General features: G+C 38.9%; 1 protein-coding gene across 3 annotated transcripts in view; it reads left to right on the top strand.

The window, feature by feature from the left end:
• Positions 1 to 24,701, top strand: part of LOC109414426 (uncharacterized) — a 65,046-nt gene extending 40,345 nt beyond the window's left edge. For all 3 annotated transcript variants that reach the window (XM_029872447.2, XM_062851610.1, XM_062851611.1), the window contains 9 exons: positions 11,770 to 12,776; positions 14,048 to 14,575; positions 16,069 to 16,196; positions 16,259 to 20,754; positions 20,813 to 21,018; positions 21,273 to 21,557; positions 21,622 to 21,890; positions 21,954 to 22,056; positions 22,146 to 24,701. In XM_029872447.2, the coding sequence (XP_029728307.2) occupies positions 12,508 to 12,776; positions 14,048 to 14,575; positions 16,069 to 16,196; positions 16,259 to 20,754; positions 20,813 to 21,018; positions 21,273 to 21,557; positions 21,622 to 21,890; positions 21,954 to 22,056; positions 22,146 to 22,332 (6,471 nt within the window). In that variant the 5' untranslated portion in view covers positions 11,770 to 12,507 and the 3' untranslated portion in view covers positions 22,333 to 24,701. The remainder of the gene's footprint in view (positions 1 to 11,769; positions 12,777 to 14,047; positions 14,576 to 16,068; positions 16,197 to 16,258; positions 20,755 to 20,812; positions 21,019 to 21,272; positions 21,558 to 21,621; positions 21,891 to 21,953; positions 22,057 to 22,145) is intronic.
• The last annotated feature ends 1,002 nt before the right edge of the window (positions 24,702 to 25,703 follow it).

Raw genomic sequence — 25,703 nt, forward strand, 5'->3', positions numbered from 1 at the left:
TTCCTTACATGTTAAACAGCGTTGGCATGCTTTCAGTCAATAACTTTTTTTCACATGTCTTAGATCGCTTTGCGGTCTTCAGAGGGTTTGTTCTGCCCCCACTCGCAAAACAGTCCCATATGAATAGGAAACCCAGCAAAGATGGGACTGTTATGCAAGTGGCGGCAGTGTTCCTCGTAAAATTTCCAATATAAATCATTCATCGATATATTTTTAGGGATTAAGGGACAACCTGTGGCGATTTTTCTTTGAAAAAGTGATTTTCCCCATAGCAGATCGTATGAAAACTTAAAACGGCTGGCGCTAAAATATACACACTCAGTTAAGCTCGGCTAATTTACATTCTTTTGCCGAGATTCGCACAGCCGAGCGCTCGGCAATCGCAATTTAGCTGAGATATCAGCAAAAAGTCAAATTTACTCATAGCAGCACCCATGGGTACCGCTGGCAATAAACATTAAACGTCAAGCGTTTAGCCGAGATTTCAGCAGATGAACTTTAACCGAGATTTGCACAGCCGATCTCGGCATTCTGTTTTAAGTGTGTAGTTTCTCCGATCGAGCTAAAATTTTGCACAGTTGATATGGGGCCAAAATGAAACTCAAATAGTGTACAGGAGTAAAATGTCTTTTTGTGTCCCTCGCTAATGATCATTTGAACATATATTAGGGGTACTCACTAAACAGATTGAATTGCTGCGTAAGCCATGATTTTCTACTTATTTGAAATGTTTCATGGTTTTACGAATGAAATAATCAAAGATTGCCTTGGTGATCGCGACGTTTAATCAGTTTAATTAGTTTACGCTGTTAAGTGAATCCCCTAATTATTATTATTACTATTTATTAACGACACTTTACCATTATTGTGGCATTCGTGTCAAAAATTGAACATACAGTTTTCATTGGAAAAGCTAGGTCAACATGAGAATGAGTAGCGTGACTTTAAAACGTTGTTACAACGCCACGCGAATTAATAGCATTTGGAACTAGACCTGTGCGCCGCCGCGCCACGCCGCCGCCGCCGACACTTTTTGTCCCACGCCGACGCCGACCGATGTATCGGCGGCGCGCCATACGCCGCTGTTTGTCACGCCGCCGATTTTCATTTTTCGCGCCGGTTATCAGTGTACGAACAAAATTAAGTTTATATAAAGTTGAGATAAAAAATCTCACGATCACTATCATAAGAGTTTGATTACAATATACCGCATTTAGTTCACCATTGGCCTGCGCACTCAGTCTTCATAAGTGCGAAAACGTAAATAAAAGTGCGCGATAGCATCAAATCAAGTTGATGTCTTCGGCGCACTATTTCTTCAATCTATGCTGAATAAGTGCTCTGAAGACACCGAGTTGATATAATGCCATCGCGCACTTTTATTTGCGTTTTCGCACTCGTGAAAACTAGTGCGATAGTCCAGTGGTGAACTAAATGCGCTATAATTGATTTCTCAATTCTTAGAAAACACATTCACATCTCTCCAGAAGCTTCTTCAGAGAATCTTCCAAAAGGATTCCTCCAGAAAATCTTCAGGTGCCTCCAGGATGTTTTTTTTTTTTTCAGAAGATCTCTCAGGAAGATCTCGACAGGAGCACCTTCAGAGATTCATCCAGAAGATCCTTCAGGAACTCTTATAGATAAGTCTGAGAGTTCCTTCTGGAATTCCTACAGGAGTTTCTCCAGGATCTAGTCCAGGAGATTCCTCAGAGATTCCTCCAGGAGATCCATAAGAAATTCCTGGAATTTGTTCAATAAACCATCCTGAAATTGCTTCGTGGATTCCTCTTGGAATTACTTCGGGATGCCTCAAGAAAAAATTGCACAGATTCTTTCAGGAGTTCTTCAAGGATTGCTCCTAAAGTTTCTTCGGTGATCTCTCCAGTTCGCTCAGGGGTCTTCCTAATAGCTCCAGGAGGATTCAGGGATGCCTCCATGTGTTCATTAAGAATTCCTTCAGAAGTTCCCTAAGCTATTTCAACGTGAGTTCGTTCAGGTATCCTTCCAGAAGTCCTTTTAAAAAAAAAATTCAGTAGGATTCATAAAGAATCAAGTGAGAAGTTTCTTCAGAAATTCCTGCAGGAGGTCTTTAGAAATTAGTCTAGGAGTTCCTGCGGGGATTCCTTCTGAAGTACCATTAGAAATTCCAACACCACTTCTTTCCATGAGTTCCATCATAGATTCCTTTAGGAGTTTTAGGGATTCTTGCAGATGTTTCGTCAGAGATTCCTGTTGAATTTCTTCAGAGATTCCTACAGAAGTTCCTTCAGAGAATCTTATACGATCCAAGGATACCACCAGGACAACTCAGGGATTACCCCAGAAGTTTATTGAGCGATTCCTATATAAGTGTTCCTTTTAAGATATCTTCAGGATATCCTTAGGGGATAGTTCGAGAAGTTCCTTAAGGAATTCTTCCAGAAGTTCTTCCAGGGATCGCTCCTGGGGTTCTTTCAGATAGTAGATTGAGATTGAGATTTTTTCAAGAAGACTCACGGATGCTTTCAGGAGTAACATCAGAGATTTCTCCAGAAGCTCATTCAGGAATTCCTACAGGAGTTTCTTCAGGGTATCTTTTAGGAGTTCCTTCAATAATTCCCTTAGTATTATAATCAAGCATATTTTTTGAGGGATCTTTCATGTAGTTTCTACAAGAATTCCTCAAGGATTTCCTTCTGGAATTCTTTAGAGAATACCTCCTGCAAATCCTTCACCCTACCCGGGAAGATCCGCTGAAAATCCTTCGAGGATTCCGCCTGGAGATCCTGTGGATAGTCCTACTGGAATTCCATCGAGGATTTCCCTGGGGGAATCCCTGCAGGGATTTTTCTTGTAATTTCTTCGGGAATTCCTCCTAGACTTCCTTCAGGGGTTCCCTTGGACTTCCTTCGGGGATTCCTCCTGGCTTTTTTCCTGGAATTCTTTCGGGGATTCCTGTTGGAGTTCCTCCGGGACTCTTCCTAGATTTTCATTCGGGGCTTCCTCCTAGACTTCCTTCGAGGATTCCTCCTGAATTTTTTTCGAGGATTCCTTTTTATATTCCGTCAAATTTTGGTGGTTCCTCTTAGAAATCTTTCAGAGATTCCACCTGGATTCGTCATGGAATTCCTCCAAGGATTTCTCCTGCACTTCATTTAGAGATTCCTTTTGGAATTCCTTTGGGTATTCCACCTAGACATCCTTCATGGATTCCTCCTGAAATTCTTTCGGGGCTTTCTCCTGATATTCTAACGTGGATTTTTCCCAAGATTTTTCCTGAAATTTCTTCGGGGTTTCCTCCTGGAGTTTCTTAGGTGATTTCTCTTAGAATTCCTTCGGAGATTCTTCCTGGATTTGCTTCAGTGATTACTCATGAAATTCCTTGCGGAGCTCTTCTCGAAATCCTTTGGGATTTCCTTCTGGAATTGCTTCAGTGATTTCTCCTAGCTTCAGGGATTTCTGAATTGCTTCGGAGATTTTTACTGGACTACCTATGGGAATTCCTCTTGAAAACCCTTCAAGTATTCCGCTTGGAAATCCCTCGGAGATTCCTCCCAGAATTCCTTTAGGGGTTCCTCCTGGGATTCCTGCAGGGATCTCTTCTTTCATTTCTTCGCGTATTTTTCCAGGAATTGATTCAGAAATTCTTCCAGGAGTCCCGTCGAATATTCCTGCTGGACCTCCTTCAGGGATTTCTCCTGGAATTCCTTTAGGTCTTCCTCCTGGAATTAATTCGAAGATTCCTCCTTAAATTCCCTCGGGGATTCCTTCTAGAGTTCCTTCGGGGATTTATCCTGAAATTTCTTTGAGGATTGCTCCTGATATTCCGTCGCAGATACCTCCTGAAATTTCTACGGGAATTCCTCTTCGATTTTTTTTTTCGGAGATTTCTCCTCGAATTCATGGAATTCCTACGAGGATTCCTATTGGATATTTTTCGATGGTTCCCCCTAAAAATACTTTGAGGATTTCTTCTTAAATTCCTTCAAAAAAATGTGGATTTTCTTTGGGAAGTCCTCCTCAAGGTCCTCCTGGACTTCGTTCATCAAATCCTCCTGGGGTTTTTTTTTTCGAGAATTTCTCTTAATATTCCGTCGTGGATTCCTCCTGGAGTTCCTCTGGTAATTCCTCTTAGATTTTTTTTTCGGAGATTCTTCCTTTCATTCTTTCATAAAATCCTCATGGAATCATTCCTCCCGGAATTGCTTCGGGATTACCTTCTTGAATTTCTTCGGTGATTTCTCCTAGAATTGCTTTGGGAATTTCTCCTTGTATTGGAAGATTCTTCCTGGAGTTCCTTGGATGATTCCTTCTTAAGTTTCTTTGGAGATTCCTCCTCCACTTCCTATGGAGATTCGTCTTAGAATTCCTTCGGTGTTTCCTTTTTAAGGCATCCGCTTTTAATTCCTTCGGAGATTCCTCCCGGAATTCCTTCAGAGGTGACCTCTGAAATTTCTGCAGGAATTTCTCCTGCAAATTTCTTCGGGGATTTTTTCTAGACTTCTTTCGCGGATTTCTCCTAAAATTCATTCGGGGATTTCTGCTGATCGGGGAATACTCCTGGAATTCCTTCGGGATTTTCTCATGGAATTCCTTTGGTAATTTCTCTTCCATTTCTTCGGTGTTTCTTGCTGGAATTCCATCGGTAGTCCTCCTAGAGTTCCTGCAGGATTTCTTCCTGGAATTCCTTCGGTGATTCTTCCTAGAATTCTTTCGAAAATTTATCCTGAAATTTTGTCGAAGATTTCTCTTGGAATTCCTTCGGGGATTCCTCCTAGAGTAAATTCAGGGATTCCTTTTAGAATTCCTTCAGGGTTTCTTTTGAGGGGTTCTTCCTTCGAGGATTCTTCCTAAAATTCTTTCAAAGATTTCTCCCGATATTTTGTCGAGAATTCTGTCTGGATTTCCTTCGGCATTCCGTTCTGAAATTCCTATGGTGATTCCTCTTGGAATTTCTTCGGACATTCCTTCTAGAGTTCCTTCGGACATTCCTCCTAGTATTCCTCCGGGAATTCCACTTAGAATTCCTCCAGGGATTCGTCTTACAATTCCTCCGGGATTGTTACTAGAATTCCTTCGGAGTATTCTGCTGGAATACCTTATGGGGTTCCTCCTGAAATTCTTTCGAGCATTCCTCATGGAATTCTTTCGGAAATTCCTCCTAGTATTCTCTCTGGGATTTCTGCTGGAATTTCTTCAGAGATTTTTTCTTGATATTTTTCGTTGATTCCTGCTGGAAATCCTTCGGAGATTCCTTCTCAAATTCCGTAAGGGATTCATCCTGGAATTCCTTTGGAAATTCCTGCTGTAATTCCCTTGGGATTGCTGCTTGAATTCATTTGGGGAATCCTCCTGGATTTTTTTTCGAAGATTCGTCCTAGATTTCCTTCTGAAACTCCTCTTAAACTTCTGAGAAAACAAAAGAAAAGCTGTAGAAAAATTAATATTCAATTGCCCTGCATTTGCAATGGATCACGCAACGTTCATTACACTTAGGATACCGGTAGTGCCTCAATATTCCTTTCCAATTATAAATATTTGTTATCCTTGCCCTTGAAACAGCAGCGAGTACTTCGGCTTCCCAAACTAATATAGTATTAAAAAGAAACATCACAGGATACAAATATGGCTGCCACAATGGCCGACTTGGTCTTCTACTCACGTTTTCAAGAGCACCAATCTTAAAAATTCGCAAACAAATGCGCTCGATTGAGAAAAGCTGCCTTTTTTGCAAGTGAGCAAAACTACGATAAACAAGTGCGGCTTGGTTCGATGCTTTGTTCGTCAAATTTATGCCTCTAAAGTTTGTATGCAAAATTGTAATGGGGTTTTTAATGTTTCACCTTAAGGCAGTTAAAAATTTGAAAAATGCAAACAACGTAAAAACAAAAATGTGCAAATCATTTCGGCTCGTTTATGATCATCACAACAAACATTTTAGCTGTCCAGGAGTGGAACAAAAATAACTCTTGACTCTTGAGCAACCTTTAGTTTAATAAACTGTTATTCAACTGGTTCTGTTTCTTGGGATTTGGCGGCCGAGCCTTCTAAATGAATGAATAAGTAAAAAAATGTCGCAATAGGTCTAATCACGCAGTGACGGATCCGAACAGAAATAAAAAAGGTATTCATTTTAACGTAATAGTTTATGTCATCAATGGTCATGAAAAAGCTCAGACTACAAATTCTAGAGCGTAATGACAACTTCTTCGCTTTGTCAATGTTCAAATTAAGGTCAAATTTTGGTCACGCCGATTCACGCCGCCGCCGAAAGCTGCCACCGGCGTGACGCCGATGACGCCGCCGCCGCCGGTCAAAAATGGCCCTCACGCCGCCGCCGAGCAAAATAAAGTCGGCGCACAGGTCTATATTGGAACACACTTTTCATTTGAAAACTAGCTGTTCAACAGATCATATTTATTGCAAATTTTACAATGAATCAGACAATGCAAAAATATTTGAGGAGGGAGCGGACCTGGTGTGATGGTTAGAGCACTTGACTATCACGCCGAGGACCTAGGATCGAATCCCACTCCCGACAAACTCACAAAATATAAGTTCTTCCTTCGGAAGGGAAGTAAAGCGTGGATCCCGAGATGAACTAGCCTAGAGCTAAAAAATCTCGTTAATACAGATAGAAAAAATATTTGAGGTTTACCGTCGTTTTAACGAGTTCTAGAGGAAAATCTGATCAAAAAAGGCGACAAAACGGTGTAACGTCACGGTAGAATGTGTCATGTACTGAACCATTGAATAAGATGCCTGTGTTGTAAGCTTATTGAAACATAGTGTTTTAGCGTTCTTAAGTGGACCAAATTTCAAGACTATAATTTTCTTCTAATTTCATCCCTGTATTCTAACTCGTGCAACCCCTAATCTATTTCGCCATCAGCCTTTTTAACGTGTACTATTGCATTGGGTGATTAGGTAAATGAGTACGTATTAGGTTAATGAGTATTAAACAATCTATTTTTAATCATTTGTCTCATGCGTTTGAATGTTGGTTGAATTTTATCAAGATGCTACTATTTCGACATACTCAATTATTCATATAACACATAAATGTTCACACTTGCATCAGCAAATCAATTGAAGATATGCTCAAAATGCAATACTATTCTTAGCAAACATATTTCATCAACATCGTTAAAACTATGGTTCTGTACATACATATCACGGTCTTTTCCTCAAATTTAGAGTCTTCTCTCTCTCTCTCTTCTTGGCGTAACGTCCTCAATGGGACAAAGCCTGCTTCTCAGCTTAGTGTTCTATGAGCACTTCCACAGTTATTAACTGAGAGCTTCCTCTGCCAATGACCATTTTGCATGTGTATATCGTGTGGCAGGCACGAAGATACTCTATGCCCAAGGAAGTCAAGGAAATTTCCTTTACGAAAAGATCCTGGACCGACCGGGAATCGAACCCGTCACTTTCAGCATGGTCATGCTGAATACCCGTGCGTTTACCGCCTCGGCTATATAGGCCCTTAGAGTCTTAGAGTAGGTAATCATGAGTTGAACCAAAGTGCAGCTTTCTGAAGCGATTTTTTTCTCCCAAATAGAAATAATTTAAGACGGTAAAATCTTATGTACAATGAAAGCTACAAGTAGGTATTAGCTTTTTGTGAAATGTTTAAAAGTTGGCATTTGGACCAAGTTTCATTACAAAAAAATCGATAATTCTTAAACAATCTTAATTTCAATCAATTTGAACCAATTGTATCCTTGATTTGAACTACTGGCAACTAATTCTCATAACTATTTTACATTAGGCAGTGGAATCTCAAGAATGTTCAGAATTCTTCAGGAGTTTGGAAACTAAATTTGGAATTTTTCATCCTCCAAAAGTGAACATAGCTGCCACTGACGCAGTCTGCAGTTCAACACTGGAAGCTCGCCCCTGTTTACTAATTTAAAATCAAGATTTCAAATGGTTTTTAATTCAAGATAACATTCTCCTAAAGTTGTTTGTTTGTTTGTTTATTACCAGGGATTTTAACCTTTTATGGGTCATTCATCCCGTATTCTCATAGAGTATGAATTACGTCAAATTGAAAATTTTATGACAAATAATGCCGAATATTATTCGGTTGGCCGATTCTACGATGAAAAGGCTTGCCTTGGACGCAATCACTTACTGCATGTAATACAATGCGTGAGCTGTACAAGTGCACCAAAAATGTGCTTCCTCTGGGGGAAAATAGGTGAAATCACAGTGATTTATCGATTGCTTATTTTCAACGAAGAAAATTATTTATTCGATGCTCTTAGGGTCAATCCGTAATGATCTATTACGGAAAGTCATTTATCACCCTTTTCTGGACAATATTTGTCCAAAAAGTATGTGATTTTAATGAATTTCGAAATGGTTCCAATTGGGTTTTTAAATTTAGAAAAAAATCAATGATTTTATACTTTTAAACGAAAGAGCACCTTCTTCAAAGCCTCTATGATTTTTCAGATTTTTAGAACTTTGTTTTGATACCTAAAATCCATTTCAAAAAGATTTATTCAAATCACCTTTTGACAGCTGGGCAACTGCTTGACAGCTCCGCCCAGTACAAAATCCGACGAGGGGTGATTCGACAAATCGCTCCCATACAAACTTCAAATTGATTTTTAAACAGGTTCCCGGGCTCCAAAATTCATGAAAATTTGGATTTCGGCTCAGTTAGGCGTGCAGATTCAGAATATGGGATTATCTCAACTTCGCTTAAAAAGCCATAGTTCAAAATATGATTTCTTACCCTACAACACCCTTAAAAGGGTATAACTCTAAAATAGACCTTATACAGATACGCATTTTTCGACTACTACTTGTAGTCTTCTTAAGTGTCCGTTATCCACTCCAAGACTACAAATGGTAGTCGAAATACGCATAGCAGTCAGGAGAAGCATTATGATTAAATTAAAAGATACCAAACTGATTACACTCAATCGTAGATTATATTCTGCTTAGAGGGTTTCAATTCAACCCAAGTACAACCAGTTACCACCTTCAATAGCACCAAGCAGCAATAGCAAAGCTTCTCATGGAAGTATGATTTTATTACGGTTAGTGTTCCTTATTTCGATACGAACAAATTTAGTACATTTTTTTTATTTATACAAATTTTAACTTAGAGCTAAATCTTCACACAAAATGTACGACATTTTATAAGCAAACTTTTCCGGAAAACTGCATTCAATTTGGAACTCTGAGTTATTGCAATTGTGGTTTGCAGTTCAGTGTTAGGGTACAACAGTGACTATACGCAGTATACTAAACCCGGCAGATTTCGCAAATTACACGTAGTTTTCAGATACCTACTTAGATACTTTGGAATTGACGTACAACTTCGAAATTTCCGATTGAACTCAAATTTTGCACAAAAACTTTTGTCTTGATTGATTTTTCAAAAAAAAAAAAGAAATCTTGCTGTATCATCGCGTGAAGGTTCAATCACTGAGTAGATGGCGGTAGTGAGCAAACGTCAAACAGGAGCAAAAGCGATGCGAGCGCCATGAGCGAGCGATTTGCGAACTACGGAATATTTGAATAATTCCTTAAAAAGGGAAACGATGATAATTGAGTAGAGTGAGACTTCTGTTTGTCTGTGGTTCAATTATTATTATTAATAATATTCAGAGCCGTATTTAAGGGGGGGGGGGGGGGGGCAGGGGGGCCAGGGCCCCCACATTTCTGGGGCCCCCACAAAATTTCACTTTACAAAAAATGTGATGCAATAAAAAACACTAGTGCAAGACACTTCTCTTATGGTTAGATTTTTGTCATTAGAACTTCAAGCAACTGTGATATGTTGTGATTCGTTTCAGTAAGACTGCAACTATTTGTCCAGCTATTTGTGAAATTATAAATTGTTTTCTTAAAACTTTTTACATTTATTTTTATTTGTGCAATTGCTCAAGATACATTACCAGAAATCATGTAGAAAATATTCGACTGAATTCTAGATAAACACCAAATCTCCATTGGCGTAAACGAGGGCGTAAATAAGGGGTGGCCAGGGGCCCCCTCCAGAATCACGAGATTCAGGCAATAAGAATATTTGGAGCAGTTCTGGAGTATAAAAATCTATACCGACATGGCCATGGCCCTCCCTAGACTTATGACCAAGTTACGCTTAAGCAAAACTCTGTAAATTGAAAAGTCAAAAAGTTCCTGCTGAATAAGTTTGTTTTTTCTTGGTTTTTGAAAACATTTTTAAGAATTTACCGCAGAGTTTTTAGAGGAATTGAAAGATTTTTTTTTTTCGAAATTTAGAAGTATTTTTGGAATACTAGAGTTTGATTTTACTCAAATCGGAGAACACCAAAACTGCTGCAACATTTTCTGGAGGTTATCTAGCTAGAATATAAGGCAGATTGTTTTGAATAATTTCAGTCCAAATTTCATGAGTTGAGAGATTTGCTTACTAAAATTAGGATGAATCGTTGGTGAACTTCTGATAACATCAATAGATTCCTTGAGAAAATTATAGAAGAAATTTGTGGAGAAATTGGCTAATCATTTGTCCAGGTTTTCGGCAAAAGATTTTCAAGTTCAATAATATATTATATCCGTAACTACATTATGAATTTATCATGGATTCTCGGTAAAATTTCTTCAAATTTTTTAATAATCCTTTTGATTTCAAAGTTAAGTTGAAATTTCTTTTGGGAGGTCGCCAGGACTCCAGCAGTAACATTAGAACAAATTTTTGTTAAGTTTTCATACTTTATGTTATCGACCAGCAACTTCATCAGAGATTGCAGCAGAAATTCCCGAGAAATTCTCTTTGAATTTCACAAAAGCGACAATACCGAACGCGCTACAAATTATACTTGATTCCTCGAAAATTTCAGCTATAAATTCATCTTGCAGTTTCTATGTGAATGTGCAGTTTCTAGCATGAATTTTACTAAATCTGGGATCTAATGATGTGAGCAAACTGGCGAAAAGCATGTTTCACTTTATATAAATTTATTTCATCATTGTTTTTAGCGTGGAAACAAAAAAAATGAAATCAGTTATGAATATATTTAGTGAATATCATTCTCTTTTGTTCCTTTTTCAAATTGTTTCACAACTACAGTAATATCTTCATTGATACATTTTAATCAGAATTGTTGATGTTTTTTTTTAAATTTTTCCCATGTTATATATGCAAAAACATATCCTCTATACAGAGGGGCCCCATAACACTGTGGCCCCGGGCCCCCACATTTGTAAATCCGGCCCTGTTAATATTTATTAAAGACACTTTACCACTTATGTGGCGTTCGTGTCTGTGGTTCAATTATGTTACAATATGTTATAGATATTAATAGTAAATTTTCAATATAAATCTACCATTCGATGATAAAAAAGGTTATCGTCATTGTGTGGTTTAATCGGATCTTTTTATCGAATCGTAAATTTTCATAAAACATAATATCCATAATATTCAAATGTTCCAACTCTCTCTTTTGTACTGCTATTACTCTTCGCTTCTCTCGAGCGTATGACTCAGGCTGTTGCCTTGCTTATGTGTTCCTATCTACTTTATATTATAATTCACGTGCGGTGATAAATTGATTTTGTTTATATTTCTCATAGTTCTTTATTATTGCTTGCTTCTCTTTCGGACACATGGCATGCATCTCATTTCCTCTTATTGTATCAATTTCTTTGTACTCTCTCAAATTACCGGTTTGTTCATCCTGCTTTACTGGTGGTGAGAGCCACTTTTTTCTTTCGTAAATTTATATTTTTATTATACGAAGCTGTTACTAATTCCTGTCTCTTCTCTCTTTGCCTTCTCTTTCACAGATGCTCTGCACCACACCGACAAGAAACGCCGAAGCTGAGGAACAAACAGGTTACACTAAAAACACAAATTCATTGTAATTGAATCATCTATATTCGGATCAACTGACACGAACCGACTGCGACAGGGGAGCTCATCTACGACCACACCGAGGGGGTCCATCATTGAGTAACATTTTTAGCTTGTGTTTGCTGCTTAAAAAACATCCATCCACCGTAACGTGTGAGAGGAGCAGGAGAGTGAGCACCGCATGGCATCCATCCAGTTCCACCAAACGATGTGACCGGACTGAAGGCAGGGGTATGAAAAAGCATTAGACGGCGACGAAGGCCCCCTTAGGTCGTCTCGGATGCACGTAGACAGGGCAGGGTATGCAAGGCAACATAACAACTGCTGAACCGAATCCCCCGTGAAGAGGAGGAAGTTGAAATTATCATCTCTCAACCTACCGAGCGAGAATCGCTTGCTTCTCTCGGCTTAACGATGTCGAATGCGGAGCTACATCAAACGAACAACTCAAAGGTGCAGCAGTCTCATTTGAGCAACCATTCAGTGTAGAGCGCATTTGCTCTTCGTCCACAAAGTGAAGTGTAATTAATCATTTAAATTGCGATCATATTAGCATTGATTTCCTCATCTCGAAAGAAGCCTAACGGCCATGGAACGTTAAAGTGTGGCTAACTTGGTCATCACGGTCTTGAACTAAGTTATCTAGTGTAGGAAACAGGATTATCAAAGTGATGATCAACCGAAACATGCTCTGCTGCGACAAACCGCTGTCCTCTGGTGGCGTGCAGTGTAACCGATCCGCGAGAGTGGGCCCTGGTGGACCATTAAGGCAACCGGATAGTTTGCTGGACACGACAGCCCGAATCGTAGCGCAAAATGAACCGTTTCAAAAAATCGAAGAACGCTATGATCGAATACCTGAGCCTGTGCAGAGGAGGATTATTTTCTGGTCATTTCCACGGAATGAGAAGGATATCTGCATGTACAGTTCACTATCCAGGTTAGTTATTTTTATTATCTACCCTTGCCAAAACCAAATTATTGCGCAGTTCGAAAGCACTGATTGCCTACACTTTGTGTTATTGCACATTAGTTGTTTTTAGCTAACGCAAAACAATTTAACTCGAAAATATTTGTGAAACTGATGCAGGAAACATACCTATCTAAATCACATGTAAACCAAATGATATTATTCTATCAGTTGAATTATTAGTTCATTGAAGTAAAAGAGAAAATCAACCTTTTGTTCTATAAAAAACTAAATCAAATAGGTACCTATGTAAATAACTTTGCTTCGAATTTCACAAAAAGCACAATATGATAATACAGGTAATCCGAGATGAACTGCCTAGGGTTAAAAATTTCGTTAATACAGACAAAAAAAATACAGGTAATCTTCGATATAACGTACCCTCGATATAGCGTACCCTCGATGTAGCGTATTCGATATAACGTACATTTTGCTTTGATATAACGTACAACATTGATTTTTTTTTATTTTTTCCAGTATCAACCCCCAGATAAACTACGAAAATACTCAATTCAAAGTTTTATGGCAGCATTAGCTTTGTTACCCAGAATTAGCGCAAATTGCGAAAAAAATATTGTACGTTATACCTATCGAAGCAAAATGTACGTTATATCGAAGCACAAAAAAAAACTCATGTTTTTCAATGTTGTTTTTGTGAATTTCACTGAAACCATTGTTTGGGGTTAATTTCTCGTCGAATTCATCAATCCTGGCATAAAAAATAATATTTTTTTTCTCTGCTTCAATATAACGTACACTTCGATATAACGTACAAAGAGAAAATGTATTTGTACGTTATATCGAAGAGTTCCTGTACTACAATACTATGGTGAATTCTCCAAAACAGAATAACTAAAAGAGTTTTGAGCTATACTTGCTCTCTAAGAGTTACCCTATTAAAATTATGTAGGTATATGAAATTAAAATGAAAACTAGTCAGCTCTCAATTAAATTTAGTTGGTTTTTAACATTTCTGTCATTGTCACTGTTATTTGTCTCAATTTAGTATGGTGATTAATTTTGCATGTTTTTTATCTGTATTACCGAGATTTTTAGCCCTAGGCTAAATTCCCTTTCGCTTTAATTCCCTTCTGAAGGAAGAACTCACATTTTGCGAGTTTGTCGGGAGTGGGATTCGATCCCAGGTCCTCGGCGTGATAGTCAAACAAATTATTGCATGTATTCTAATAGCTTATGATTTTTTTCTCTCATTTTAACGTTTATCTTTCTCCATTTTTCAGGGTGTCCTCCATAAATTCCGTCGAGCCTCAAAGCTTAAGCTTTTGCGCCGGTTTGAAACTTGTGGAGTCCGGATGTGTTGAAGATGTACTGCAAGTTGGATTTCATCTCAGCGGGATTGTGTGGACGTATCCGCCAAATCCCACTCAGCGGCAGTCATCTTCATCTGGGTCAACATCAGCATCCAGTGGAAATCGTCATGACATCCCGTACCAATTCCCCGGCATTAATAATAGTCACCAGCACAACTATATTGGAAACAATAATCATCACCATAATCCACATAATCATCGGCCTTTGACTCCCCCGCCTTTACACCAGGCACCGTTAGCCCCAGGGCCTCCCATGCCACCAGGTGGGCCGGTTATGTTTCCGCCACCCCCGGGAATTGCACAACCAGTACCACCACAATATAACAATAATCCAAATATTGATCGTGATGGATTTAACAATATTTCAACCTCGTCATCTTCAGGCCAGGCCAACATGGAAGAGAACAAAAAATTCAAAGTGTCAGTCAGCTTTGATAGGTGAGTGTGGGTAATCCTATAAACGCAAAAAGAGTGTAGCCTTCCGGATCAGAGAGAATGAGTGATTGAGAGCATGTCCTATACAGAATGATTGGATGGGCGAACAACTATAACATAAGAGAAATGGATTCCATATAAAAACTCGGTCCCTTCTGTTGCCGCATCCCGAAGAGAATAAGAGACCGGTCATCGGTAGCGGAAGCATGCAGGGAAAATAATTTGACATACGTGCGGCTAAGCATGGTACATATCCATCAAATTGACAGAAACTCAATATGTTCGGGGCACTGCTGCTAACGAAACATGATTCGCGACACAAAAATTTGCTCAATGTGTTGTGTATAAACATAAATTATTTTATATGAGTTTGCATCGTAGTGGTACACATGTTAACACAAATCAGCGAATACTTAAATTAATATAATACAACTAAACATTTTACTAGGATCGCTCTAGCTGCATGTAGAATCTTGCCGAAATTTATACTAATTGGGTTTTTAAATTTTAAAAATTGTATTGATTTTTTATTTTTAAACAAAAGAGCACCTTTTTCTGAGCCGCTATGATTTTTTTCAGATTTTTAGAACTTTATTTTGGTATCTAAAATCAATTTCAAAGAGATTTTTTGAAATCACCTTTTGACAGCTGGGCAACTGCTTGACAGCTCCGCTCAGCACAAAATGCGACGAGGGGTGAATCGACAAATCGCTCCCATACAAATTTCAAATTGATTTTTAAATAGCTTCCCGGGCACCAAAATTGATGAAAATTTGGATTTCGGCTCAGTTTGGCATGCAGATTCAGAATATGGAATTATCTCAACACCACTAAAGAAGCCAATTACAGGCAACTAGTTATAATTCACAAACGAAACAGTCAAAATTTGATTTTTATTGGCGCATCTAATACGGCTAGATGAGCATTTTGTTTTTTAGCATCACAGGTCAGAGACTAACTAGTTTAGAGGAGAAAACAAAACAAAAGTATAGAAACGGATGATAGTTTTCACCATTTTACAAATTACTTTAATTTGAATAAAGCCCACCGTGCTATACAGCTGTGTTCATAAAAATAGCAGTGAAAGCCAATTTTCATACAAAATGGTCAACTTCGATATGCTATAACTTTGTTCTCATATGACCGATTGAGTTGAAAGTTTGCAAAAATGTTAAACATTATGTAAAATTGTTCAAAATAATGGCAGTGTGAATAAATTGAAGAAAAAAAAAATCACACGCAATTCGGACAACATCCGTCGATGTAACAAATTAAAATGTAAGAAAACAAATAATAATTGCTGAGCTAAAAAAATTAAAACAAATACTGCTATTATTTTGAACATTTTGACATAGTATTTAACTTTTTTGCTAGTGTTTTTTGTTCAACTTGATGGTAATACCATCAAATACGATTGCAAGAAACACAATGGAGCATTAATGCTCGATCCTGCTTTATGTTTCTAGAGATTAAATTTTGTGTGTTTATTATTACAGATGTAAAATCACATCAGTGACGTGCAGCTGCGATACGAAGGACATATTCTGGTGTCATCATGTGGTAGCATTAGCTCTTTATAGGATTCGCAACGCAGATACAGTCAAACTCAGAGTTCCTATTTCAGGTATAACCAAATGCGTTAATATTGCACACATAATTGAATTTACCAGTTTTTAATGTTTCCAGAAACGCTACTACAAATGAACCGTCAACAACTACAAAAGTTTATTCAATATCTGATCTCAGAACATCATACGGAAGTGTTACCAACCGCTCAAAGGTTGGCTGATGAAATCCTACAGCAAAGATCGGAAATTAATTCGATATGCGGAGCTCCTGACCCCACTGCTGGGGCTTCCAAGGACGACGATCATTCATGGCATTTGGACGAGACTCAAGTTTGTGAAGCTGTCAAAACGTACCTCGGTCAGGGCAGTTACTATTACAGTAGCAAACACTTGAATTCGTTGTTCGGGAAAGTGCGGGAAATGCTGCGCGCACAGGATTCGAATGGGGCAAGAATGCTAACGCTCATAACGGAACAATTTCTCAACGACCCCAGATTAGTATTGTGGAAAAACCATGGAACACCAATGACTGAAAAGTGTCGCCAACTGTGGGATCAACTAGGAGCACTATGGGTTTGCATAGTACTAAACCCAAAATCCACCCATGCAGAGCGACTCCATTGGAAAGCACTTTTAGAAAAATGGTCGAAAAGCGAAGTGTGCCCGCAAGAAGATCCAGATCTAAGAACTTCTACGAGGGAAAGCATTCGAGAGCGTTCGAATCGCGAACGAGAACGAGACCGGAATCGGTTCTTTCGGGAAAACAATCTACGGAACATGATGTACTATAACCAGAATAATGTTCACCCGAATGATCATCACAGGAATTATAACGACAGAAATATAAACAACCGAGGCAATAACAATATAGAAGGCCAAAACAACGGCCAAAATGATAACTATGATAGCTCAGAATCGGATTCCGATTCTGATGAAGAAATGGAAGAGAATAATGAAGCAGAGAATGGTGAAGGAGGAAACAATGTAGATCCTAATGTAGCCAATCCAGCTAATCCAGACCATATGGAGGAGGATGTCGATCAGGTTCATAACATACTGCAAGACATAAATTTTGGAGTTAATGGTGAAGTAAGCAAACCTGACGATAATGACTACATCAACTTGAATCTAATAAGCGAGAATAGTAACCTCAACCCGATTCTCCCGGAAAACGATGATAGTTCTAGAGAGTCTATGGACGGTGATAACGATGCCCCGATGCCCGGACCAAGTGGAATTTCAGCAAATAAAGCTATCAAACAGGACAACTTTTTCCGAAGTAATCCTTGTATCTGTGGCGAGGAAAAATGCGAGTGCAATCGTCCAGTCTTCTTTGATGAAATCAAACCTGGCAAATTCTTCGATTGCGAAGCTTCAAACTTTATGGTAACAGAGGATGCCAATCAGGGCTGTGAGCCACTGAAAGTCAATGAACATGAAATATCTACTGTTGAACTTGAGACTGGTGAGGATAAAAATGAAAAACACTGTGATATTTTAGAAAAAAATAATTTAGGTTCATTTGAAGATCTTGCCGTGCCTGGACCTTCAGGATTGTCAAGATTGTCTCTTGTTCCGGTCTCAACCGCACCGTCGACATCCGCATCTTCAATGGATTGCAAATGTCACAACGATACAGATGCCATGGCCGGTGCATGTACTAGCAATAATACAACAGGCAGTTGCAATAGTAATGCCGAAAAATCCGACAAGTCTGATAACCTCACTGAAACTAGTCAATCCAATGAAGAGAGACAATCGTCGGCCTTGAGAGATAATGAAGCCAATAAAGTAAACCAAAACGAAGCGGAATCAGATGATCCTCAGCCAGGCCCTTCTCGTGCAGCTGATTACAGCGCAAAACGTCCACAACCTGTAGCAAACGATCGCAATAATGATAATAATGGGCGGCATTGCAAACGTCTCAAATTGAACAACGGAAATTGGGTTGGAAAAAATGTCAACAAAACTCCACGTACTATCTTTCATAAAGCATTAGATGCTGTGAATATGACTTGGGATAATGATCATTTGAAATTCATTCTGGAGTCCGATAGTTATTCTATTTCGAGCCAAAATTCAGTACAAATTGCTGGATCAAGTAAATCGTTCAGCAATAGCCCAAGTGCAAAGTCGAACTTCAATGCAGTTGGACAGCCACTATGGCATGAGCAAATATCAATGACTGCAGCCCGAATTGATTCGTTACGTTCACATGGTCACATAGAAGCAGCGTTGAGACTCTCCGTTAGTGTTGTGAGAACAATGAGAGAAATTCAGAGGGATGCCCAAGCCTTGTGGCATCGTCATAAACCAAAGATCGCTGAAGTTAAAATAGTTGAACCGGTATGTAGCTGCCAAAGTACTCCAGTAGCTACGGCTGCTTCATCAACGTCCACGATGGGATCACGAAGTAAGGATAGCACTTCACAACAAATGCCTCCACCTCCTGTCCCTGGACCACCCGCGAGTTCTTCTTCAGCGTCCAGTAGTAACAAGGTTTGTAACTGTCCTGCTCATCAGCAACATTTGCCAGTTCCTCCGCCGCCACCACCACCACCACCCCATCAGCAATTCCAGCAGCATCCACAAATTAAAAAAGACTGTTCGAAGTGTCTACAAATAAAGTGCTACTATGAGTCTGTTGGATCAACAGGGCATGGATCAAATTCGTCGAAACATAACTACTACAATAATATGATCAGGAACAGTCGTGGTGGTATGATATGCCATTCAGCAAAATGCAATCCCTTTATTCCGCCACAAGCTGAGATGTTCCGTAATCCACAGCCACATTGCAGCCGAGATTATCGATATATGAAATTCAGTATGCCTCCCACGCAACAGCATCCTCATATGCATCATAATCATCATCATCACCACCATCAGCATCAGGGAGTACCACCAGCATTGTTGGGTCCACCTCAAGGACCGCATCATATGCACCCAAGTGGCCATCCAATGCCACCACTCCCTGCTATGATGCCACCTCAGCATGTATCAAATGAACATCCCCCGATGCCACCAAAGTGTAATTGCCCAGTGCATAAAGATGAACGTAACGATCCACTGCCATCTTCTGGATCGTCCAATATGGGCCCTCCAGTAAATGGGCCCGTACCTGGGCCGTCATCTTCGTCATCAGGACTACCGCCTCCTCAACCACCGCCTCCCTTGGCCCCATTTCATCCGCAAGAGGTGCTTCAAAAGTCCCATATGGCATGCTCGCAGCACGACAAAAATCAGTGCTGTATTAAAAATATATGCTGTAAAATGATCGCACAAGCAAAGCATTTAGAAAAGCAATACCCTATGGGACCTAACGGACCAGCCGGGCCAGTTGCTCCTGGGCAATATATGCCCTCACCATGTAACTGTGGAATGCATTCAAATCCACATGGAATGTACGGTGGTCCAGTTTACAATAACAGTGGTCCAACTCATGCCATTCAAGCCGGACCAAGCACTTCTCGTTGTGCGATGAAGTCATACGACCGAAATCATGCAGCTTCCTATCCTGAATGTGACGCAAATGGAGCGGCTGCATGTTCATCAAAATCTATTCCAAAAAGTACTCAATCAAACGCCATGCAACATTGCAATGCGGAAGCGCCGGGACCATCAACTGCTATCCCATTATCTACGTCCTCGACTGTTCCTATTAAAATCCATCAGCCAGACTGTGCACTCAATAAGAAACCCATAGATTGCAACAATAGTTCAAAGACAAAAGCAAATGCCACCAACACTTCCTCGAAAGCTTCATCAGTGTTGGATCCGATCAAAATCAATCGAAAACCAAACTGTTTATCGAAATGCATTGATTGTAGCATCGGTTGTGAGGTAGAGTTCCCCCTAGATGCGATAGCATGCATTTTCGATTGCCTAACAGAAGCATGCATAATGCCAGAAGCGATGGTTAACGAAATGAGCCGCATGGCCTACGAAATTGGCGCAAACGGAAACGGTCAAAACAACGCGGCTCCAGAGGATGTTAACATTATTCCACCCAAGTATCGGCACATTCCGGTCCCAGGAAGCAAGGATAAATATGAAACATACCTAACGTTAGCATTTGAGGCCGCAATCCTAGCTTTAAGCAAACAGCGCATAATGCCACATGGTTTGTATGCACAACATGTAATATGCAAACAACAGGATCAGTTGATCTCTCGCTTGAGAAATATCGATCTCGACCAAATGCTGATTGATGTTTTGAAGAATCTTAGTATTCAGTTATTGGACGGTGGTCCTACCAGCGGTCTTGGAGAGATGATCCATCCGGAGTCAGTTCCTATGCATACACTGGCCAGATTTCTGTTTGCCTCCCTACTAAATCAGTATTCGGATTTGGCCTTCAGCATCGGATTACGCGCGATGCGTTTCCCCATTCTCGAAAATATTACCGAAGGGTCGGTCAATGGGATTGAGATGCAACACAATAACTTTATGCATTCGCCTTATCCGCGATGGTGGACACTGGGACATCTAGAGACGCAGCAATGCTCACTTAGTTCAACTATGCTGAGTGCCGCCAAGGGAGATACCAAGCGGCTCTCGGCAGTATTGGAGAATGCTCGACGAAACATCCACAGCTCGTCGCATCTGTTCAAGGTAAAAGGCGAATATTCATACTAAAAACAAAAACTCAATTCATGAATTCTTGTTTCAGCTGGCACAAGATGCATTTCGATTCGCAACCCCTGAGAATGGTCCCCGTAGTCAAACACTGTTGGGCGTGGCGTTCGAGCTAGGGCTTCAAGTGATGCGTATGACATTGACATGTTTGAATTGGCGTCGCAGAGAGATGGTGCGATGGCTTGTAACATGTGCTTCGCACGTGGGATTGGAGGCATTGATGTCGATCATGCAAAATTGGTATGTGCCACAAAAAAATAATTAGTTGTATATGAACACATAAACCCCATTTCAACTCGACGCTTGCAAGTTGTATTCACGAATTAAACTCCTTGCAAATATGTCTTTGAGGCCCTATCTCACAGATTTTGTTGTTTTGAATGTTGTAGGGCGAGAAAGTTGGTAAAAGGATAAAAGTTGTAAACTTTGCCAATGAGATGAATTTTAATATTGTAGTTTGTTCCTTAATGTAATAAATTCGCATCTTTTCACAGGTATCATCTCTTCACACCAACAGAAGCGACAGGGCCTGTTGCCACAACAATCATGTCACACTCCACGATTATGAGGTTAAATTTAAATTTTCGACAGCAGGATGAATTGTCAAACTGCGCACGTACATTAGCTCTTCAATGTGCCACTAAAGATCCACCAAATTGTGCTCTGAATGCATTAACCTTGTGTGAAAACGATGCGATGGCCTTCGAAACAGCCTATCATATTGTCATTGACGCTGCTACCCACATTATGACTTCTAGCCAGTTATTTACTATCGCTAGGTAAGTGTTAAAACTTGTTGTCATGCATACATGGTATCTAACTAAAGCCACTATAATCTTTAAGGTACATGGAACACAGAGGCTATCCATCTCGTGCGTACAATTTGGCAATGCTAGCAATGAAAAATGTACAATTGGCATACAACCAAGATACCCATCCTGCCATAAACGATATCCACTGGGCATGTGCATTGTCACATTCTTTGGGCAAAACCGAGTTGTCCAAGATGATTCCATTGGTGATAAAGAACGTGCAATGTGCCACCGTTCTTTCGGACATCCTACGTCGCTGTAGTGTCCCTACTCCAGGAATGCATAACTTCAGTACACACGGTATAAGCGGTTCATTGATATGGATTAGATGCGCAAAACTGAGCGTATTTCTTATGATTCTAGGTAATAATATGCGACAGTGCATGAAGTTAAGCTACGACAGGGAACCGCTTAACCACCTTCTGGAAGCAGCTGTTTCCGCCTACGTAAACACTACTCACTCAAGGTATGTAGGAGTTTTGGGAAAAATGGATGAGTGAATGAGAAATGAAAGAAAATGTAAATTTAAATTTTCTTTTTATCACATTCTTACAGGTTGTCCCATATATCGCCAAGGCATTATAGTGACTTTATAGATTTTCTTAGCAAGGCCAGAGATACGTTCATGCTAGCTCGTGACGGACCTGCACATTTCTCTCGTCTGATCGAAAATATCACGATTGCGTACAAAGGCAAGAAAAAATTAGTTCGTCAGGTTAGGCAAAGATTTCAGTTTGTCTAAAGCAGATGAATCATACGCATTACATTATGTAAAACTAATGCACTGAACAAGAAAAAAAAAAGACAAAGCTAACTCAAAATAACATAATAAAAATCATAGATAGAATAACAAATTATTAAGAAAATTATAGTTCTAAATTCTAATTTGTTTCTTTTTGGGACGTGTTATTCACATAGTAACTCACAGTATTAATCACAGTAATAGTGTTCTTCCACTTTTGTTTACAAGATTTTTGTTGTGGTTGCCTGTTTTGACCTTCTTTTTTAGGTTGTCGGGATAGACTTATCCCATATTTGCCGTTAGGTTTTGTTTTATTCATTCATAATTTTGCTAAGCAAAAATATATGGAACGTGCAAAAGCTGTTATTGTGCGAGTAAACTGCGCTCTAAAACGGGAAATGACAAAATTCTTTATTAATAAAAACAGATACTGTAGCGAAGTGATGTGTAGAATAGACCAATAAGCTTAGGCCATGACTTCCATTTTATAACTAATGCAAGCATAATACAGAAATGACATTAACTACTTACATACTATTATAGCAAGTGTAATAAAATATATATAGAAAATTATCGAAACAAATCAATAGCTTACAAGAAATAATCAAATATTAAAATTAAGAAATGAGTTACTATTGCTACCAAACCAACTGATATGTGCGGATACTTTTATCATAAGGTAAACATATGTACGAACTGATCGCCGAAAGGTCCTAGTAGATAAACGACAAAACATTATGATAGGGAAATGTAATCACCAAAATTCGGTATCTCAGTAATAATTGCTAATATATTAGCCAAGCCAGATGTTCTGTGTTTATATTTTTTAAGATTTTCAATAAAACTTGTGCCACCATATCTGTGCCGAATAATTGACTTTGAAAGATTTCAGTTTGAATGAAAGACAAAGTACATTTAGTATAATTTCGCCAATTTAGTTAAAATACCTCAACTATTTATGTAAATTGATTACTAGATAAATTTACAAAATTGTACTTTAGTTCACCTTGTACTATTTAACGCTGAAATAATAAAAAATAAAAAAAAACACGCAGATATCGAGAGCATGGAACTAAACATGAGTAGGAATAGAATCAAATTTAACATAATTACCTGTACGCAGAAATAGCAGCCTACATAAAGCAAAACATTGAATGAAATACAAAACCTGTTCAAAGAACGCTGGAATAATAATTTCAGCGCATTACATCATTCACAAACAACATATGCAAATATTTACTGCCAAACAGACAAACTAATCAAATGAAGATACCGATTACAAAATAAAATAGTTTGAACCACTGTAATTTAACAAATAAAATCCATAAATAATCATGTCAGTATTTCTATCTAAATCTAAGAGGAGATAATTGACCATGCATGAGCGTTCCGCTCAGTACAATGCTTTATCATTTTTAAGTCAAATGTATGACTAAATGGCTCAAGACATCGCATTTACTTTCGCCAATACTGATGATCGATTTGTGTTTCATTCTAAGCCTTTAAGGCGAAACTGGAAGCATTTCCTCATTTTTTTGGTTTTTGATTTTTTATTAAATAACGAAGCAATATTTTTAAAATCGGTTTTCGTGCACATGTAGAGTATCGATCAGGGTATCTTCTGATTTTTTTTTTTGCGACAGAAAATGTTTTTCGTTTTTTCAGAATCCATTTTTTAGTGAAATTTTGTTCAAAAATGATTTCTGCAAAAACGAAAAACATTTTCTACCGCGTAAAAAATTCAGAAGATACCCTGATCCATACTCTACATGTGCACGAAAACCAATTTTGAAAATATTGCTTCGTTATTTTATAAAAAATCAAGAACCAAAAAGTGAGGAAATGGATCCAGTTTTGCCTTAACCCTTTCCTTCCCACGACTTTAGCGACTATTTCTATGCCAAGAAAGCATTTTCGAAAAAAGTGCTTGAACAAAAATTATTGCAAATTGGCTAAATATTTCAAAATCAACAAAAAAAAAAATAGTTGTTGTAAACCAATAGTATTTTGATTGTTTCTCAATAGTTGCACTATTGAAACAAGTGATTGGAAATTGGTTTATGTAGGTGGAAGTAGAAACGGTTTCTTGAGCATAATAAGTCATGCGAACTAGTATATCAAAGCTACTGACCATTTCCGGAACGTCATTAATTGTGGATACACTTAAACGAAAGTTCTTTTTTGTTATATTGTTATGTTCCCCTTACCTACATTTGGCAACAAACCCCATTTTTTCAATATTTTGTTAAGACGCGAGTTTTATCTCAGGTACTGTAAAGTTTAATTAACAAACAAAATAACATGTCGGCAGACAAATTAATGCGACAAACCTAATTATATAAATATACGAATACATATGATAAAATGCATTGGATTTTAATGTTCTGTATCACAGACCCGAGAACAGTTTCAAATACCACCCTCAATATATAATAATTAAACAACAAACAAATAAAAGTAATTGCAATCTTATCCGCACACAAACCATACCCTAGATTTTGATCAATGATGCTAATATATAGTTTCTCCTATCGAGCTGAAATTTTGCACAGTTGATTAGGGGCTGTCCATTAATTACGTAAGGGAATTTTAGCGATTTTTCGACACCCCCTCCCCCCCTTGTAAGATTTTTTGTATGAGAACCCAAAAAGATTTGTATGGCACATAAGATTTTTCAAACCCCCCCTCCCCCCATAAACCCTTACGTAATTAATGGACAGCCCCTTAGGATAAAAAAAGTATTAAAAAAGTGTACAGGAGCGAAAACTTTTTTTCTGTCCCAGGCTAGTCATCCTTTTTTATCACTGACAATTATCGGAGAATGGTAGGGTAAAAGCTCTAGTCTTCGCCCCCTCCATACAAATTTTCCACAATCCATTTTTTATGTATGAAGTGGCGCAGATTAGAGCAGAATTTTAGGGGAGCGAAGCATAGTGTTTTTACCCTACGTTCTGGGAAATGGAATTCTGAGGATTGGGTTTCTGGAGAATGTTTTAGAATCTGTTGATAAGGGTAGGCGGGGCAATATGGACACCCTAAGGTTTTTGCCAATTTTACCTGGCAAGGTAAAGGGCAAGGGCCCATATAGCCGAGGCGGTAAACGCACGGGTATTCAGCATGACCATGCTGAGGGTGACGGGTTCGATTCCCGGTCGGTCCAGGATCTTTTCGTAAAGGAAATTTCCTTGACTTCCTTGGGCATAGAGTATCTTCGTGCCTGCCACACGATATACGCATGCACAATGGTCATTGGCAGAGGAAGCTCTCAGTTAATAACTGTGGAAGTGCTCATAGAACACTAAGCTGAGTAGCAGGCTTTGTCCCAATGAGGACGTTACGCCAAGAAGAGAGAGAGACCTGGCAAGATGATG

This window comes from Aedes albopictus, chromosome 2 (genome assembly GCF_035046485.1).
Source record: "Aedes albopictus strain Foshan chromosome 2, AalbF5, whole genome shotgun sequence".
NCBI classification, from domain to species: domain Eukaryota; kingdom Metazoa; phylum Arthropoda; class Insecta; order Diptera; family Culicidae; genus Aedes; species Aedes albopictus.